Below are 17677 nucleotides of genomic sequence, written 5' to 3' on the forward strand. Positions count from 1 at the left end.
AGTAGGATTCCACCTCCCTTGTTGGAGTAGGAGAAGGGGAAAGAGGGGGAGAGGAAGAAGGAAAGGGGGGCTGCGCCCCTTGTCCAATTCGGACCAGAGGGGGGGCGCAGCCTCCTTCCTTTTGGCCTCTCTCCTCTATTCCCGTATGGCCCAATAAGGCCCATATACTCCCCGGCGAATTCCCGTAACTCTCTGGTACTCCGAAAAATATCCGAATCACTCGGAACCTTTCCGAACTCCGAATATAGTCGTCCAATATATCGATCTTTACGTCTCGACCATTTCGAGACTCCTCGTCATGTCCCCGATCTCATCCGGGACTCCGAACTCCTTCGGTACATCAAAAATCATAAACTCATAATATAACTGTCATCGAAAACTTAAGCGTGCGGACCCTACGGGTTCGAGAACTATGTAGACATGACCTAGAACTGTTTCCGGACAATAACCAATAGTGGAACCTGGATGTTCATATTGGCTCCTACATATTCTACGAAGATCTTTATCGGTCAAACCGCATAACAACATACGTTGTTCCCTTTGTCATCGGTATGTTACTTGCCCGAGATTAGATCGTCGGTATCCAATACCTAGTTCAATCTCGTTACCGGCAAGTCTCTTTACTCGTTCCGTAATACATCATCCCACAACTAACTCATTAGTTGCAATGCTTGCAAGGCTTAAGTGATGTGTATTACCGAGAGGGCCCAGAGATACCTCTCCGACAATCGGAGTGACAAAACCTAATCTCGAAATACGCCAACCCAACATGTACCTTTGGAGACACCTGTAGAGCACCTTTATAATCACCCAGTTACGTTGTGACGTCTGGTAGCACACAAAGTGTTCCTCCGGCAAACGGGAGTTGCATAATCTCATAGTCACAGGAACATGTATAATTCATGAAGAAAGCAGTAGCAACATACTAAACGATCGTGTGCTAAGCTAACGGAATGGGTCAAGTCAATCACATCATTCTCCTAATGATGTGATCCCGTTAATCAAATGACAACTCTTTTGTCCATGGCTAGGAAACTTAACCATCTTTGATTCACGAGCTATGTATTCACACATGTATTATGTTCCGGTTAATACAATTCTAGCATGAATAATAAACATTTATCATGAAATAAGGAAATAAATAATAACTTTATTATTGCCTCTAGGGCATATTTCCTTCACTTGTCGCTACTTTGGTTCATTTGTTAGGGTAAAATCTATTTACTTCCAAACATCTTGATGCTTGTGAATTAGCATATAAAGTACTTAAGTTATGAGTGTAGGATCCAAAAGGAATGAGGTTTAATTGTGAAATACCTCGGGTGTAAAGTTACCAACTAAGATGATGGTTATATTCTTTAAAGTAGAAATACTATTTGTCTTCTTGAGATGTGAACTACTGTGACTAAAAAAACTTTTCTTATTTTCTTTTGAGTTTCATCCCTTCCCATTTGAACAATACTAGACTAATGGTAGTGAACAGGTCATGACAATTCTACTTTTCTTATGTTCTAGGTGACCTAAATGAGGTTTAGGAAACACCATCTTGTTCGGATTAGGTCATAGCACTCATGACAAATATAAGTAGTACTATTTATGGTCACCGTCAGATAACTCAGGAAGCAAACACTTTTAAGTTGTCGTAGTTGGTAGTGACAAAAACAGTTCTGCAATTTTTTACATGATTTATTCTTGTAGCTACATCATCTTGTTGTTATAGCGTTGGTACCTTTTCGGGTATATAGCACATCAACCCACATCCAGTAATTTTTTTCCTCTGATCAGAAACTATCTTTCGAATTTCCTAAAAATGTAAATATTTTGATAAATTTAAATTTCCTGTATTTTTGTTGTTCCATAGATTTCATTCAGTCATGTTTCTCAGTGTGAAGGGTGAACAACTGCCTTTGGCTTGCTAAAACCATTGAGGGAGATGCTACGAAGACTCTAATAACCTTGCATAAGCAGCGGCACATCATGGACATGACAATTGAAGCAGCTGCAAACATGAGACAACATGAACTTAGCAGGGTAAGCTCGACCTCAATAGTTTCTTTGTTCTTACTGGTGTTTGAGATCTTGGATATTCTTGTCAGAGTTAGACGCTTCCACCAAACCTTGGAGGATTCTTCCCAAGATCTTGGATGCCAAAGAAAACTATAGGCAACTAAAGGGACCATCAATTATTTTCACAAAAAAGGACCAACAATTACTTTAACTGGTTTGCATTTTCATTGGGCTAAAACCAAGTTGACTTTCAGTGTGTTCTTTTCCTGACATTGTTACCAAATGAAAAGATGATTCCTTCAAACGAAGGGCTCACCAGAAGGGCTAACCACTCAGAATAGCGATAACTTAGGATTATCTTCAAGCCCTGGATGGAAGTCCAATACTCAGAAGAATTTTGATCCTACCAATGCCATGGTGAAGGTTCAAGTTTGTGTTGATGTTGGGATTCATGCGGCATAAAAAAACATTTTATTTGTCGGGTGAAGAAATATAAGCAAGACGATGCCCATCCTGAGCTTATGGATGTCCTGGGACAACTCTCGATAGACAACGCTCAGAAAATGATAGGTATAAGCTTCATCAACGTCAGTTCACCATATCTTATTTTATTGGCCAACAGGGCAAGGATTCAGCCCCAAAAAAATACCACACTCAAGATTAAAAGTATCAATTGTCAAGCACTATATTACTCGATGAATTAGCCGTGGAATTGTTCAATTCTTTCCTTGTTTGTTTATGAGAGGATTTGTAGGAATATTTTTCATTCAACACATATCACTGCCTTTTAAGGGCTTACATGGTGAAACTGGAGATTGCTCTCACCAAATGAGAATTAAATTGATGATTTTTGCAAAACAGTAAATAATGACTGCTCTTGATAGTTTTCTGTTTTTTCTACTTACCTTTAATATACTTTTTGCGCTTGTATCATTCGTGGACATGAAACCCTGTGAAGCACATATGGTTGCTCAACCAATAGTTCATGATCTATGTATGTTTGTCATTGTCTTTTTTACCAAAGCAAACAGTGTCATGCTTTTTAGACTAAATGTAAATATTATCGGTTGCGATTTATGCTTGAGTGCTCAAGTAACATTTTAGTGCTTAAAACAAAAGAAACCACTTTATCACTCCTGTTCCCCGCAAGAACAAACAAAGAGAGGAAAAAAGTTAATTGGGCCACCCATGCTTAATTTGAATGTTAGGTACCATGTCATATGATGAATGTTACATTGGCTGTTTTTTTTTTTTTGGGGAATATTGGTTTTGGAGGCTGGAGGCCGAGCTCCATGGAGGCCTCCATTTGCAAAATTCAGAAGTCATCAAAATTCATATTTTTTACATTTCAAAATTTTCTGAAAAAAATACAGATATACATGAGGCATAATGACATGTGTGTAAAGTTTTCAAGACAAAATACATTGAAATGAGGATTGTGCAAAAAAAAAATTCCGAGGCTTCAGGTTGCATTTTTTTAAACTGAAAATTTTGAATTTTGAATTTTTAGAAATATGAAGCCCGGTCACCAAAACACCCCACTCATTTTTCAAGGGCAATGTTTAGTATATACATGTAGACAAAGTATTTTTATATTAGAATAGATATATCTCCGTAAGGAGTATTAGATGAGACGTGCGTTGCACGTGCAAGCTTACTAGTATATATAAAGAGAACCACATGCAAGCTAATTCGGTGATGAGGAAACCCTCTTACAAAGCAGATCAAAGATAAAACAAGATTACATAGTAGCCACACCTCACCAAGAAGAACTCAATTACCAACTAGAAGTGAAATTGTGCCTCCTTGCGAAACCACCGGATATCGATCCAACACACACCAAGCTGTCACCAGAGAGGGACGCTTGCCCTCTCGCTCCAGTCCATAGAGCACTGATCCTTCTTGCGGATAACTAAAACCGTGAGTAGTCATACCCGAGCGGAACGAGCAGAACGAGCCTCGAGTTATGATCCAGTATTGTGTGCTGATGCTGATGAGATGTGAAGGGGAAGAGGGGTCCTCGGACCTCTAGTCAACAGCATGCCCTCGGAGTTGGGTGCCGTACGTAGAGCATGCTGGTTGACCAGCCGAAGGAAACAATACATTTCTTTCTTTACTTACTTTTGGCCAGCATTCACGATAATGGCGTCGTCAGCGCCCAGATGGCATCTCCTCCGTGAACAACCACAACCAACACAACCATGCGCTGCCCCGCCACCATGAAAAGGCCAGAAACCCCGCCGCCTTTGTGCACCAAAAGAGAGTAGCGCCCTGCACCACCCAAGCTGCGTCAATGGGAGGGGGAAGCCTTCACCGGCACCAACAAGAAGAGGAAGGGGAGGGGTAATGCGATCAGAGGCAGCTCAAGGAGGGTGCGCGGGTCGCTCGCGGAGCGACATGGGGCTAATGAAATAATCCCCGTGACTTAATCAGACATTGATATTTGAATATTGAATTGCAGTTTGGACTACATGAATTGTAGTACATACATTTCCAATGAGTTAGTTCTAAGAAATTCATTTGGACCATTAACTAGAAATAATATGGTTCTCCGATTCGATGAATTTTGAAAATAGTTTATGAGTTCCGATTCTTCCAATTTCTCATCATTTCAATAGGTGCTAAAATATAGTATGCCTTCGAGTCAATTTATTTTGCTGGTGCATGAGTTCAAGCCAAATTGTTCCTTTTGCCAAAAGTTCTCGAACTTTTAGTCAGATCAAAGTGGAAATCTCATCGTCTTGAACTTAAATAAACCAACATTTGATATTCTTTTAGTGATTTTGATGGCGACTAAAACATTTTCGAAAGTGTATCCAAAACATTGATATAACTTATAGCGACTCTAATGAACCAATCTGTGGTTGGATGGCTAGGAGGACAGTGCTATCCCCAACCCACCTGGTGCTTGCATTTTTCTGAATTTATTTTAGAATTTCTGGCGATATGCGTTCAGCAGGAGGAAACGTTCCCGCCAACTACGTGGCACATATGATGATGACTTCATAAATCTCAAGATGATATGTCGTCTTAGTCTCTTGGAGGTGCTCATATGAATAGGGTGTGCATTCATAGGGATGAGTGCATGCACCTATATATATATGAGCGCTTGTGTTGTGTTCAAAAGAAAAACTTATAGCGACTAGCACATTGCTTTATTTTCTCTTGACAACATGGTAACAAACACTATGTGCGTGGGGAACAATCCACGATTGATGGTTCGGCGTCAACAGATCGAGATCAACTATTCAAAAAAAAAAGGATCAACATGAACGATATCGATCGTTTAAAAATAAATTAAGATCCGTACGACACAACTAAGTTTTTATATGAAATTTTCTCTTTTTTGCTTCTTCCACATAGAACATATCTTGAAGTTCAAACCTATGCAGGATGGCAAAGCTTTCTAACTAGAATCTAGGATAAATCTTTCAGGATTTTTTTTCCGACATAAATACTAAAAATATGATTTTTTAATCAAACAAAACGTATTTTGTATATTTATGTTTGACAAAAAAATCTGAACGATTTATCCTAGATTCTACTCAGAAAGCTTTGCCACGCTGCATAGGTTTGAACTTCAAGATACATTCTATGTGGGAGAAACAAAAAAGAGAAATGTATTTGCACGAGTCTTAAAGGAGGAAATGAATGGCTAGATAGAAAGGGTCTGGGTGCATGTGGTCTAATATATATTATCGATGCGCTGCCCTGCCACCATGAAAAGGCCAGAAACCCCGCCGCCTTTGTGCACCAAAAGGGAGTAGCGCCCTACACCACCCAAGCTGCGTGATTGGGAGGGGGAAGTCTTCACCGGCACCAACAAGAAGAGGAAGGGGAGGGGTAATGCGACTAGAGGCAGCCCCAGGAGGGTGCGCGGGTCGCTCGCGGAGCGACACGGGGCTAATGAAATAATCCCCGTGACTTAATCAGACATTGATATTTGAATATTGAATTGCAGTTTGGACTACATGAATTGTAGTACATACATTTCCAATGAGTTAGTTCTAAGAAATTCACTTGGACCATTAACTAGAAATAATATGGTTCTCATTTTATGAATTTTAATATGAATTTTAATATGAATTTTAAAAATAGTTTATGAGTTCTGATTCTTCCGATTTCTAATCATTTCAATAGGTGCTAAAATATAGTATGCCTTCCAGTCATTTTATTTTGCTGGTGCATGAGTTCAAGCCAAATTGTTCCTTTTGCCAAAAATTCTCGAACTTTTAGTCAGATCAAAGTGGAAATCTCATCGTATTGAACTTAAATAAACCAAAATTTGATATTCTTTTAGTGATTTTGATGGCGACTAAAACATTTTCGAAAGTGTATGCAGAACCATGATATAACTTATAGCGACTCTAACGAACCAATCTGTGGTTGGTTTGTTAGGAGGACAGTGGTATCCCCAACACAGGGGGCAGTGGTATCCCCAACCCACCGGTGTTTATGTCCTGGTGCTCGCATTTTTCTGAATTTATTTTAGAATTTCTGGAAATGTGCGTTCAGCAGGAGAAAACGTTCCCGCCAACTACGCGGCGCATATGATGACTTCGTAAATCTCAAGATGCTTTGTCGTCTCTGTCTTTTGGAGGTGTTCATATGGATAGGGTGTGCATTCATAGGGATGAGTGTATGCACATATATATGAGCGCTTGTGTTGTGTTCAAAAGAAAAACTTATAGCGACTAGCACATTGTTTTATTTTATCTTGACAACATGGTAACAAACACTATGTGCGTGGGGAACAATCCACGATTGATGGTTCGGCGTCAACAGATCAAGATCAACGATTATTCAAAATAAAAAGAAAAAAGGATCGACATGAACGATCGATCGTTTAAAAATAAATTAAAAGGACTTGATCGAGTCATCATCAATATCCATCTGCCATCTTTGGCGTTCCCAAACCCTAGCGTCCAGTCTGCCGGCGACGCACGATGTCGGCGTGGCGATCCTTCCTCTCACGATCTCACCCTCTCCTCTCCCGTCTCCGGCCTGCACGGAGCCATGCCAGCCACCTTCCTTCCGTTCGTGCCAACAGCCAGCTGATCGGCTCACGACGATACGCCTCCAATGGCGATTTACACGCACAGGTTAACCGGCAGCATCCAGCGTCGCTGGAGACGCGGAAGCGGCACCTATACGTGGTGCTAGATGACCACAAGGACAGCTACGGCATCCACAAGCTGGACATGGACGGCGATGATGATCAGGACGGCGGCCGCCCTAGCTCTCCGCGACGCTTTCCGGTGCTTCCGGCCCTCAGCGTGGCACGCGCAACGTTGAGCGAATGGGCCAAGTTCACCGCCGTGGGCAGCAGCATCGTCGCCATAGGTCGCAAACCAGAAGGATTCAGTGAAGACGACGGCCGTGTCTTGATCTACGACACCAAGACGGCGCAGATGGTCGTCTCGCCTCAGCTCCCTGAAGGCCTCGAGTATGGCTACCAGGCGGCCATGGCCGTCGGCCAAAGGCTCTACTTCCTCGAGTCCGTCTCGGGGTTACACTCCCTTCATCGTGATGAAGTGCACCCCGGGGGCGAGTACAAATATATGTACAACGGGGCCTTGCACTGCCTCGCCGTTGATCCCGACGTCGACGTCGGAGGCTCCGGGAACAAGTTGTGGTCCTGGAGTGCCGACGACCGTCTTCTCGGCGTCCCGTTCCATGCCAATACCATCACCGCGCACGCGGTGCACGCCCCACCGGGGTCGGTGGCAGCGGATCAAGACATCTACGTGTCCGCCCTGGTCGACACGGTCATGCCCAAGGGCGTTACTTTCTCTTTCAGCACGGCGAGCGGCAAGTGGACACGGCGCGGCTACTGGCAGCTGCCCGTCGTCGGCCACGCCCACTATGACGACCAGTTGGATGCGTGGCTCGGTCTCCACGCCGGCGAGGGAAGCATCAATTCCCCTCGCTTGATTGACGGATACCTCTGCGCTGGTAACATCGCATCAGCCCCGCCGGAGTGGAAGGTTGGTACGGAGAAGTTGTTCCACCGGGAGGAGGACATGGCAGCAGGCTGGAGGCACTTCGACGCAAAGCTCGTGCCCATGGCGCTAGGCTTAGGGGGCAATGAGTACTGTCTCATGGAGCGCCTGAGGTCAGAGGGAGACGTCAAGGAGACCTTGGGGGACGGCGACAAGTGGAGGCTGCGGCTTACCACTTTCCGTGTCGAGCGTGGTCCGGATGGCGAGCCCATGGTCACGGCTCGCCGCCCGGCTCACTGCTACAAAATTTCCAGATACAACAAGTATTTTGACGCTCAAGCATTCTGGATGTAATTCTTAATTATGTGTGGTTTCAAATTTAGTTTCACCGATTCAAATGTTAAGTTGGTGCTAATAAAACGTGTGATGACTGTCTATTACAGCATACGTACATTCAGTGCTATATATTTCATCAGTGTTTCATATTCAGCGATGCAGACTGTACGCCTCTCCACCTCTCCTTTTTTATTAGATGCCCATGCATGAATTGTTTTACATTAAGACAAAAGAAAAATTGATACATCTGGATTTGTCTATTTTGTTTTGTTTTGCCTATTATTTGATACCATCTCCGAATTGGGCTCAACCAACCCCTGTGCTCCATGCCTATACCCATTTTAGAGGTTCTGAAACGTTTTTGAGACACTCACCGTTGTATCTTGCAATTTTGGGCTTGAAAATTTCAATCGCGTGCATTCGCCTAAACCGGGGCATGTCAAAATAGAGTATGTTATGGTTCATGATTGCACGACGTCTCTCTAAGAAAACAAAACAAAATATAAAAAGGGACGGACCCAAAGATGAAAAACAGGCGCGAGATGAGATTTCAAAAATTGCAGCTCACACGGAATGTGATTGGTCGGATTGGAACGGAGATCGAAATCCAAAGAACATTAGTTGCCCATGAAGGCCTTTCAACAAAACGGTCCTATCTCCCTCGTAAGAACTCCATTTTGGCACCCCCGGCCCCCCAGGCTATCTTTCAAACGAAGCATGATCGCGTGCGTTTGATACAATGATGACTAAGCTTCCTTTGCATGGTTGTAATAAATATATATGATGTCATCTTTGTGGCAATTCTAGTTTCATGTGTGAGTCGTTACCTTATAGTAAGATCATTCATGCTTTTTCTCGCACGGAGAAATGGATGTATACTTCTCTCTGATTCACTAGCCTATACACAAGAATTTTTGAGAATTTCTTCTACAATAATTTACAGTTTTACTAATTTTCAGACGTCTGTTTTTAATTTGGCTTTAGGCCGTTTTTGTGGCCGTCGGATGCACACGAATCTTGGCGCTGCTCGGTCAGTCAGTCTTATGTGGCGCGTACCGGGCCTTTTCAGTTCTTGTATGGGCTAATAATGGACTGGGCACGGGGCCGTCTGTACCCGGATCCGCTTTCTGGCCGTCGGCGAACAGCGGCGAGGGGCTGGCAGGAGGCTGGCGAGAGGTCATGGAGAGCGGGAAGGTGCCGGCGAGCAGCCCTAGGAAGAGGGAGTCTAGCTGCCGCGGAGTAGCAGGAGGAAGGAGAGGGAGAGTGGTACCGAGAGGAGGCTGATGGCGTTTTTCCTTCAATCCCGGCGTTCGCCGGTGAGGTCGGAATCAGTCGTCGGCGCCGGTCGGGTGGGAGGTACGGATTGTTTTTTTCCCCACTCCGCACCTCTCATGTGAGTAATTTCTCTGTCAGTTTTTGTGCTCATTTCCGTGTATCTGTTAGTGGCGCTCCCTCGGATCCTTTTTGGTTGTGTGGGATTAATCGTGCTTGCACTAATTTCATGAGATATCTCAGCATCGTCTCGATTCTTAGATCATTGGATCCATGGAGCTCGATTTTCCGCCCACGAATTTCTGGGGCTGTGCGTTCAGCTATGTTTCCCCCTTTTTCAGATTATGTGTTATGTGGGGGGTACTATTTTGGAAGGGAATCTAGTGCATTTTTTCTGTAGGTGTGTAAGTGTTAGATTCACTTCGTAGGGGGTCAAGATTTGGTGTTTATGTGCGGCCGACCAAGCAATTTCATGCCATAGCACATGAATGCAGAATGTGTTAATTCTACTTTTGTGGGTCAGGATTGGTGTTCTGATTCATGAGTTGCTCATGAAGCAGTGAAGCACTCAAATTTGCGGTCACCGGTCAGCCCACTGTGCTATGGCCTAGGGTGTTAATTCCAAGCCATTCGGATGCAATAACATGCCTAGTCTTGAGTTTGTGGATGTGTAGGCTGATGATTAGTTGATGGCATCTGGGAGCAAAAATGTGAGGTGCTTTGTTGAAGTAACAACAGCATCGAGGGGTATATTCCTGTTGCTTGTGGTCTCATTGATTTCCTGCTTTTTTTTTGGTCAAGCAGAGTTAATCCTACATCTGTTAGTTGGCAAGGAGGCACTAGTTAGTGGGTTTTGTAAAAAAAAATCCCGTGGATTGGTGTCTGTTCTTTTAAGGAATCTGGGCAATATCTTCTGCAAGAGTGCTTTTCTAACTCTTTTTTTCTGGTGCTTTAAGTTCATTTTAAAAGAACATATTCTCTAGACTGGCATGTTTGTTGATGTGTTGTGATCATCTTTTCGTTTCCTATGTCCACTAGCTAGTGTTTGTCTGCGGCTGGGCTAGCAATTTCATGCCATAGTATAGGACAACATTGCTAGCAAATGCGGTGAATCTGTGTGTTCCGTGCCCTTTTTATGAAAGTCATTTTTGCTGATTTGCCAAATTTTTGTATCTGTTCCAGGATTTTTTGTGGCTGTACGTACTTGATGAATGGCACTTTTAATCTTTTGTAGGTTCAGAGAAGTAATTTTCAACTGATCCATTTCATTTTGTGTTGGGCCTGCCAAACAGTGCTGCTTTAGTGACACAAGACAAGGAGTGTAGAAGGAATTTCATTGTGTCTCGTTTCAGGTTGACTGAGATGGCAAGCATAACTTTCTTTGGAGACACGCTCACATATTTCATTTCCTCTCCCTATTTTTTCATTTCCTCTCATTTCTCTCTCCGACGAACTCTTCCTCTCCTTCACCAACATCTCCTCCCTTTCTCAGGAGGAAGAAGTAGGGGATTTCCTAGGCATACGCCTTCTGGTGTTCCACAGGTAGTGTATGTGGTTCCTCTTTTTCAGTTAGTCCTCTCGATTCCTTCAGATTCATTTTGTATGTATTTTCCTAAAGTTTTTATGTTTTAGATCTTAGTTCTCTGCTAGATGTATTTGATTTTTGATTTTTAGTTCATTTTCTTAGTATTTTGGCATCAATTTTTCTCATATTTAGGGATTTTCTTCTGTTTATTCTGGTAGATCTACTCACCCTAGTTCAGTTTTCATATATAGTAAATTTCCTCTGTTATTTCTGTTATTAATACCAGTTTTTGTATAGGTGTTTGATTCATCGTTTAGGTTTGTGAAAAAAGAATGACAGTTTAGTCATCTTCTACTGGAGAATATTCAGTCTCTCTTTCATGTTTTCAGTCTGTTTCATTTACTTGGTTCATGGTTCATTCCATCAGTTTCAGAGTTATTTTTGCAAGTAGTTTCAGAGTTATGTGTCATTTAGTCTTTGTTTTCAGTTCCTAGTCTTCAGAGCTAGTTATAAGTACCCCTCTAAGGATCAATATCTTTCAGTTATTAGTCGTCAATAACCCTAAGGATCGGCACCCATGTCTCAGTTATCAATCTTTATTCTTTTTCTGTATTTATTGCTTCAGTACATGTCCGTAGTTATTCAGTTTTCAGTCGTGTAGTTATTTTTGTAAGTCTTTTATGTTGTGATTAACTTTGGTCATTGTTTAGATTTTCTTCAGATTATTGTAATATTTTCTTTCATTTTTCATTCAGTCATTAGCTCTTCAGTTCAATTAACAATTTCAGTGAATCTTCAGTTTAGTTCAGTCTACAATTTCAGTCATATTCTGTTAAAAAATTTCAGTCATATTCAGTTTCTCTCTATTCTTCAGTTCTCCAATTAGCTTGCGTTCAGTTATGTGTAGTGTGTGCTTCAATCAGTGAAGAAATTCATCCTCAGTTTTCTGTAGGCGTGTTTCATTTTGTCCTATGTTGTCAGTCTTTCATTCTATCGTTTATCTTTTTTTCATTAGGTTGCCTTCAGTTTCAGGTTTCTCTGTTACCCATTGTTATTCAATCTTGTCCTTTTCAGTCAATGTCTTCAATTAATTCTATCATTAGTCTTTTTTTCAGTGTTTCATTTTGAGTGAATTTTTCTTCCAGTGCAAATTATTTTAGTCTTGTCCTATAATATTTTCAGTCATCTTCGTAGTGGATTGTTCTTCAGTAATCTATTTCTTTCTTCAGTCTTCAGTTCAAGTGTGGCAACCATGCATTAGCTTCTTATTCGGATCACTAGTTATCACTATAGATCAGGGTGTGTGTGGGCAGTCTTCAGTTTTCAGGTTATTAGAACTACTTCTCAGGAGAAGCATTTAGCTCGTCGCGGTTCAGTTATGACTCTGCGGACCCTGTGTTTTTGCTCACTGTGTCACTTCTGTTTATCTACTAGATTTTTTTTCAGTGCTTACTTCTTGATAATTATTGTGTGGAGTCGCCAGGTTGGCTGTAGGAGCATCTACTTCTCACAGTTCAGTTTTGGCAGTTTAGTCATTTATCTTTTTTAGTTTCCGTTTAATTATAGGAATATAGGTACCATATTCGGCTCAAGTTCAGTGTTTTTTTAGTTTTTGGGTTATGATACCATATTCGGTTCAAGTTTAGTGGGAATATGATACATTTCAAGGTAGTTTTCTGTCTCCAGATTGCGGCGGATGGTCTGGCTGGCATACATCTGGAAATAGGGAGGATCACCACTCATGTGTACAAGATTTGCATGGACAGTCGAGTTGAATTTAAAGTGGAGTGGAAGGAGTTTCTGTTTGAGAAGGACCTTAGTGTTGGCGATGGTGTACTAATCACCATCAGGCGAAACACATTTTGAGGAGTTCAAATTGATCATGATCATCAAGACTTGGTACAGTTTAGTCAGGAGGCTGTGCGCATTCATATTTTTTATTGTTACAGTCGATTGAACAATATGTAATCCAGTGGATGTTTTGTTATTTATTTAGCTTTTAAAGCTACATGAATCAGTATTTCGTCAGTTGAACCTTCTGTTTTTTTGTACGAATCAGTATTTCAGATAATTTTTCTTTGTTATTTCGCTTTTTGAAATGGCATGACCCTTTTTCCCTCCAACTAAAGTAGGGTGATAATCTCATTTTGGCATTGCTGATTTTTTTTCCCTTTTTTTTAGTATTTCATGTTTTTATCTGGTGGTCAGTTTTGAAGTCATGTTTTCACCTAATGCTTTTTGTAGATGTAGTTTTCAGCCATTTGTCCCTTCATCTTTTTGTGCCCTCAGTACGTTAGTCAGTCTGCACTTACTGATCTTCTGTAGAGCTAATTTCCTCAAGGTCAGTTCATTTTTGGTTTTTTACCTGATGTGGCAATTTATGATATGTCTTCTTTTTTGTATAGGAATGCCAGCAACAACTATGGTATCTCTCTCTTTTCCAAGTGTCTTTTTTTTGCATGAATCATAAGGTAAGATTCCTTTTTCTCTTCTTTTTTTTTACTGAATTTGGAACCGTATCTGAGTGGTTCAACCATGGGGAGCTGTCGTGAGCTGATGCCCAGCTGCTTGGTTTGGCGAGCTACACAACTTTCTTGGTGGATTGCGTTTTTGCCTGTTTTTTTGGGTCCGTGAACTATATCTGCAAACCCGGCCCATTAGAAGGTCGAGAGGGGGGAAGGGGAATTCGACCTGAAAGTGAAACGAAAACAATCGCTTTTCTTTCATTCGAGGGTTGGGCTGAAAAAACAAATGAGGCCACATGTCATCAAATGACTGGACTAAAAAACAACCTAAACCACTTTGAAAAACAGATGTATGATAGTTAGACACTCCCATAATTTATTAGACAAAAAACACAATTAAATTTCGACATTCATTTGTTGGAAACAAATCAACACTTACCAAATTAACTTCTGAAAAACATGGGATTTTTCTTGAACGAATGAATAGTTCATATTGGGCGTGAATCTTAGGAACAGTAATGTTATTTTGGAGAGAGAAAAAAAACTTAGGAACTGTAACTAGGAAAGAAAAATATACATCCAATTAGCATTACAGGCCCACGTAGATAAGCCTACCTGTTGGGCCAGTGGCCCAGCCGTGATTGGCCTCTTTAAACCCCCCTTCTTCAGCCTTGGGTTTTACTTGCCCATCCCACCATTCCCATCTCCATCTCCATCTCTCATCCGTGTCTCTCCGTTGCATCGCCGCCGGCATAAACGATGGATAGGGAGGGAGACCTGAGTTTTCCCAACAATGTTGTGTACGCGGCGAAGCAGGTCTGCAGCCTGGGGAGGCTGTTCTTTGCCTGCATGGTCGCCGGCGGCATCCAGTACGCCTGGGCGCTGCAGCTCTCCCTCCTCTCCCCCTACACTCAGGTCTGGTACCTCTCCGTGGCTGCTTAATTCTTGATGTTCTATGATCTCATCCTTGGGTCGTTCGCGCGCGCGGTTGCATGCAGAGTCTTGGGATCCCACACCACCACGTTTCCCTCACTTGGATCTGCGGACCTATCGCTGGGTTTGTGGTGAGTGCCATCTCTTCTCATCCCATTAATTCATTCCCTTCCCTTTCCAAAATTCTCTCTTCCAAAAACAGATATTTACATGATTTCCCCCCAATCCACGTGAGTAGTAAACATGAGAAGATCCTCTTTGTCATATCTGGATGCATTTATCCTCGCTCACCCTTTTTTCTTCAAGCCTGTGAATGATCTCCACTGGAAGGAAGACAAAATAATTAAGTGGCGTTACCTCTTTTCCGGTTTATCAGGCACACTTGTTTTCCTAGATTGATGATTTAACCAAAATAATACGAGTTATATATTGAAAAAATTATACCATGAGAAAATTTCAATTGTTCCATTTTGTAATGATAACTTTTGTTGTCCAAAATTCATATTACATTAGCTAAAATGGACAACCTAGAGATAACCGGGAAGAAGGGAGTACTAACAGATGAAGTATTAACATGAATGAAATGATTCACCGGCTAGGTGCCACCCATCGTGGGTTACTACAGCGACCGGTGCACGGCGATGATGGGCCGGAGAAGACCCTTCATCGTTGCCGGATGTCTCGTCATCTGCCTCTCCGTGATGCTCATCGGCTTCTCGGCGGACATTGGGCGGCTACTCGGCGACACCAAGGACCATTGCACCACCAGCACGGGCCCTCGCTGGGCTGCCACAGCCGTGTATATCGTCGGGTTCTGGTTCCTCAATTTTGCCAACAATGCCGCCCAAGGTCCGGCTCGTGCGCTCATGGCTGATCTCTCTGGTGAGAATATATGCATACATCATCCATCAAAACTTCGGAATTAAAACGACTGACTAGCTGTTTGACTAGCAGCTGGAAACTATATGCCCAGCGTCGGGCAGGCCATCTTCTGCGGGTGGATGGCCATCGGCAACGTCCTGGGCTATATGGCCGGCGCCGACGGTGAATGGCACGTGTGGCTCCCTTGGCTCAAAACTACGGCGTGCTGTGAAGCCTGCGCAAATCTCAAGGGCGCCTTCCTCACCGCTGTGGTAAACCGTCAGAGCAACATTTATAGTTTTCACTTTCAATATAAAATGTCATAGAGATTTCAAAGATTTCAGACATTCCCATAGCTACTGAAATGATTGCTTTTCCATAGAAATATTTCTGTTATTACGGTAGTATACACAAATTCAAATGATTTTTTTAAATTTCGAATTATTTGGTTGCATTTCTATCGAATTCAAGTCACAGATTTTGGTCCATTAATTGGCCGAATGGAAACCGAAATCACCGAAATTTTATACCAGTATTGTCGAAATATTTTTCTAAACTGAAATTCAGAACCACGTATCTCATGAATGGCTGCTTATTCAGCTCGTGTCATTCAGATCGTCATTATCATCAGTACGTCCATCACCATGTATATTGCTGAAGAGAAGCAGCTCGACAATGCCGACGTGGAGGCCTCCTCTGGCCGCCGTGGATGCATATGCGGCTTTGGCGACTTCTACAAGAGCTTGAAGAACCTTCCCCCACCTATGTTCAAAGTGCTCGCCGTCACGGCTGTAACCTGGGTAATGTTTTGTGCATCCAGAATCTCTTAAAACAATGCATGCACCTCACCCATCGAGGATTGACTGACTATTCTGACATGTTTTCTCAGCTGGCGTGGTTCCCCTTCATCCAGTATGGCACTGACTGGATGGGCAGGGAGATCTACCACGGCGAGCCGCAGGGGCCCAAGGTGGCCGTCTACTACGCCGGCGTCCGCGAGGGCGCCGTCGGCCTGCTGCTCTCTTCTATATGCCTCTTGGCCGCCGCCTTCAACACCCCCCACCTTTGCGGTAAGCTCACGTCAAGGGTCGTGTGGTCCTTAAGCAAGTTCATCCTATTTGGCATCATGACGGCCATGGTGATCCTTGGCTTGGTCTCCACCAAGGGGTACAACGCGTCTTTCACGGCTGGCCTCACCGGCCCTGACCCCAAGCTCAGGGTCATCGCGCTCTCCCTCTTCGCGCTCATCGGAATCCCACAGGCCGTGTTGTTCACTGTACCGTGGGCTGTTGCTTCTAAGGTTGCCGACGACGGTGGCCAAGGCCTCGCCATTGGTGTCCTCAACATCGCCATCGTCGTGCCACAGGTGGTAAAAATACAAAATCGGCTGTTCTAGTTGCTAATCAGCACCTCAGGGTGTTAGTTTACTTTCCCCTGCGTTGGTCTTGACTTGGTTGTTTACCTTGTTGCTCTTTGCTCAGCTGATCATCGTGCTCACCGCTGGCCCGATCGACAAAGCCTTTGGAAAGGGCAACACACCGGTATTCGGCATTGGTTGCGCCTTCGCCTTCATCTGTGCAATCCTTGCGCTCATCCTGCTTCCCAAGACAAGAGTGACGAGAGGGATGTCCAACGCCACCGCCATGGCCTCCAGGGAGGGCTGATATGGTACATATCCAGGCACAGGAGGGACCTTGGATGCAAACTTGTTCTCAAGCTAAGTGGGCTGTGTCTACGAGCAATTAGAAGACTAGTCACATTATTTATTTCATGATTTACGATCAACACGACCTGTGCACCAGTCTTTTTTCTGTGAATATACTGCTTTTTTGGCACGTTATCACCCCATGCAATCGCACCGGGATCATACTTCCTCAGCCGCCAGAAACTCTTCAGAACAAGGAACCCCATCGGGATGGATTTCGGAGGGGGAATTGATAGAGGGACTCTGTCACCACATCACCGCATCAATATAAGGCACCATCATCATCCGACTACATCATCATTATCCCATCTCCACCTCTTTGTAATACATTAGTCCGCGTAGATCCTTTTTTTTATTACTTTGGTACTTCATCCATGTTTACCATGATTCAGTACACGATGCTTATGATCTCGATGTGCGGGTTATTTTTCCAGTTCGTGGGGATATGGTGGAATCCTAGCATCTTTAGAATTGAATGTTGATAGGACTTGATTTATATGTTTATGTTTATCATCTTCCAAATGTTGGGTGAAGTCGACAATCCAACAAATGCCTACTATGGACGAAAGGTCATTAGTATTAGTATGATGGTGAATTTGCATCGGGAGTGACAACTTTTACCTCCATCCTT

The 17677-nt window shown here is 43.0% G+C and overlaps 1 protein-coding gene and 1 long non-coding RNA gene across 2 annotated transcripts; both read left to right on the top strand.

Annotated features, from left to right (window-relative positions):
* The first annotated feature begins 9380 nt into the window (after positions 1-9380).
* On the top strand, positions 9381-13110 carry LOC119306784. The gene is made up of 2 exons (XR_005149037.1): positions 9381-9641; positions 12769-13110. It is a non-coding gene; the product is annotated as an uncharacterized LOC119306784 (long non-coding RNA).
* A 1142-nt stretch (positions 13111-14252) lies between these two features.
* LOC119306785 (sucrose transport protein SUT5-like) lies at positions 14253-17453 on the top strand. Its single transcript, XM_037582913.1, has 7 exons — positions 14253-14462; positions 14546-14611; positions 15080-15362; positions 15432-15613; positions 15956-16141; positions 16231-16707; positions 16823-17453. The coding sequence occupies exons 1-7, from the start codon at positions 14307-14309 to the stop codon at positions 17003-17005; spliced, it is 1533 nt and encodes a 510-aa protein (XP_037438810.1). The 5' UTR covers positions 14253-14306; the 3' UTR covers positions 17006-17453.
* The last annotated feature ends 224 nt before the right edge of the window (positions 17454-17677 follow it).

The sequence above is a fragment of the Triticum dicoccoides genome, chromosome 5B (genome assembly GCF_002162155.2).
Source record: "Triticum dicoccoides isolate Atlit2015 ecotype Zavitan chromosome 5B, WEW_v2.0, whole genome shotgun sequence".
NCBI classification, from domain to species: domain Eukaryota; kingdom Viridiplantae; phylum Streptophyta; class Magnoliopsida; order Poales; family Poaceae; genus Triticum; species Triticum dicoccoides.

Coding starts and splice junctions, on each gene's coding strand:
- LOC119306785 (XM_037582913.1), top strand. CDS start 14,307: ATGGATAGGGAGGGAGACCTGAGTTTTCCCAACAATGTTGTGTACGCG. Junction 14,612..15,079: donor GACCTATCGCTGGGTTTGTG/GTGAGTGCCATC, acceptor TTCACCGGCTAG/GTGCCACCCATCGTGGGTTA. Junction 16,142..16,230: donor CCGTCACGGCTGTAACCTGG/GTAATGTTTTGT, acceptor ATGTTTTCTCAG/CTGGCGTGGTTCCCCTTCAT.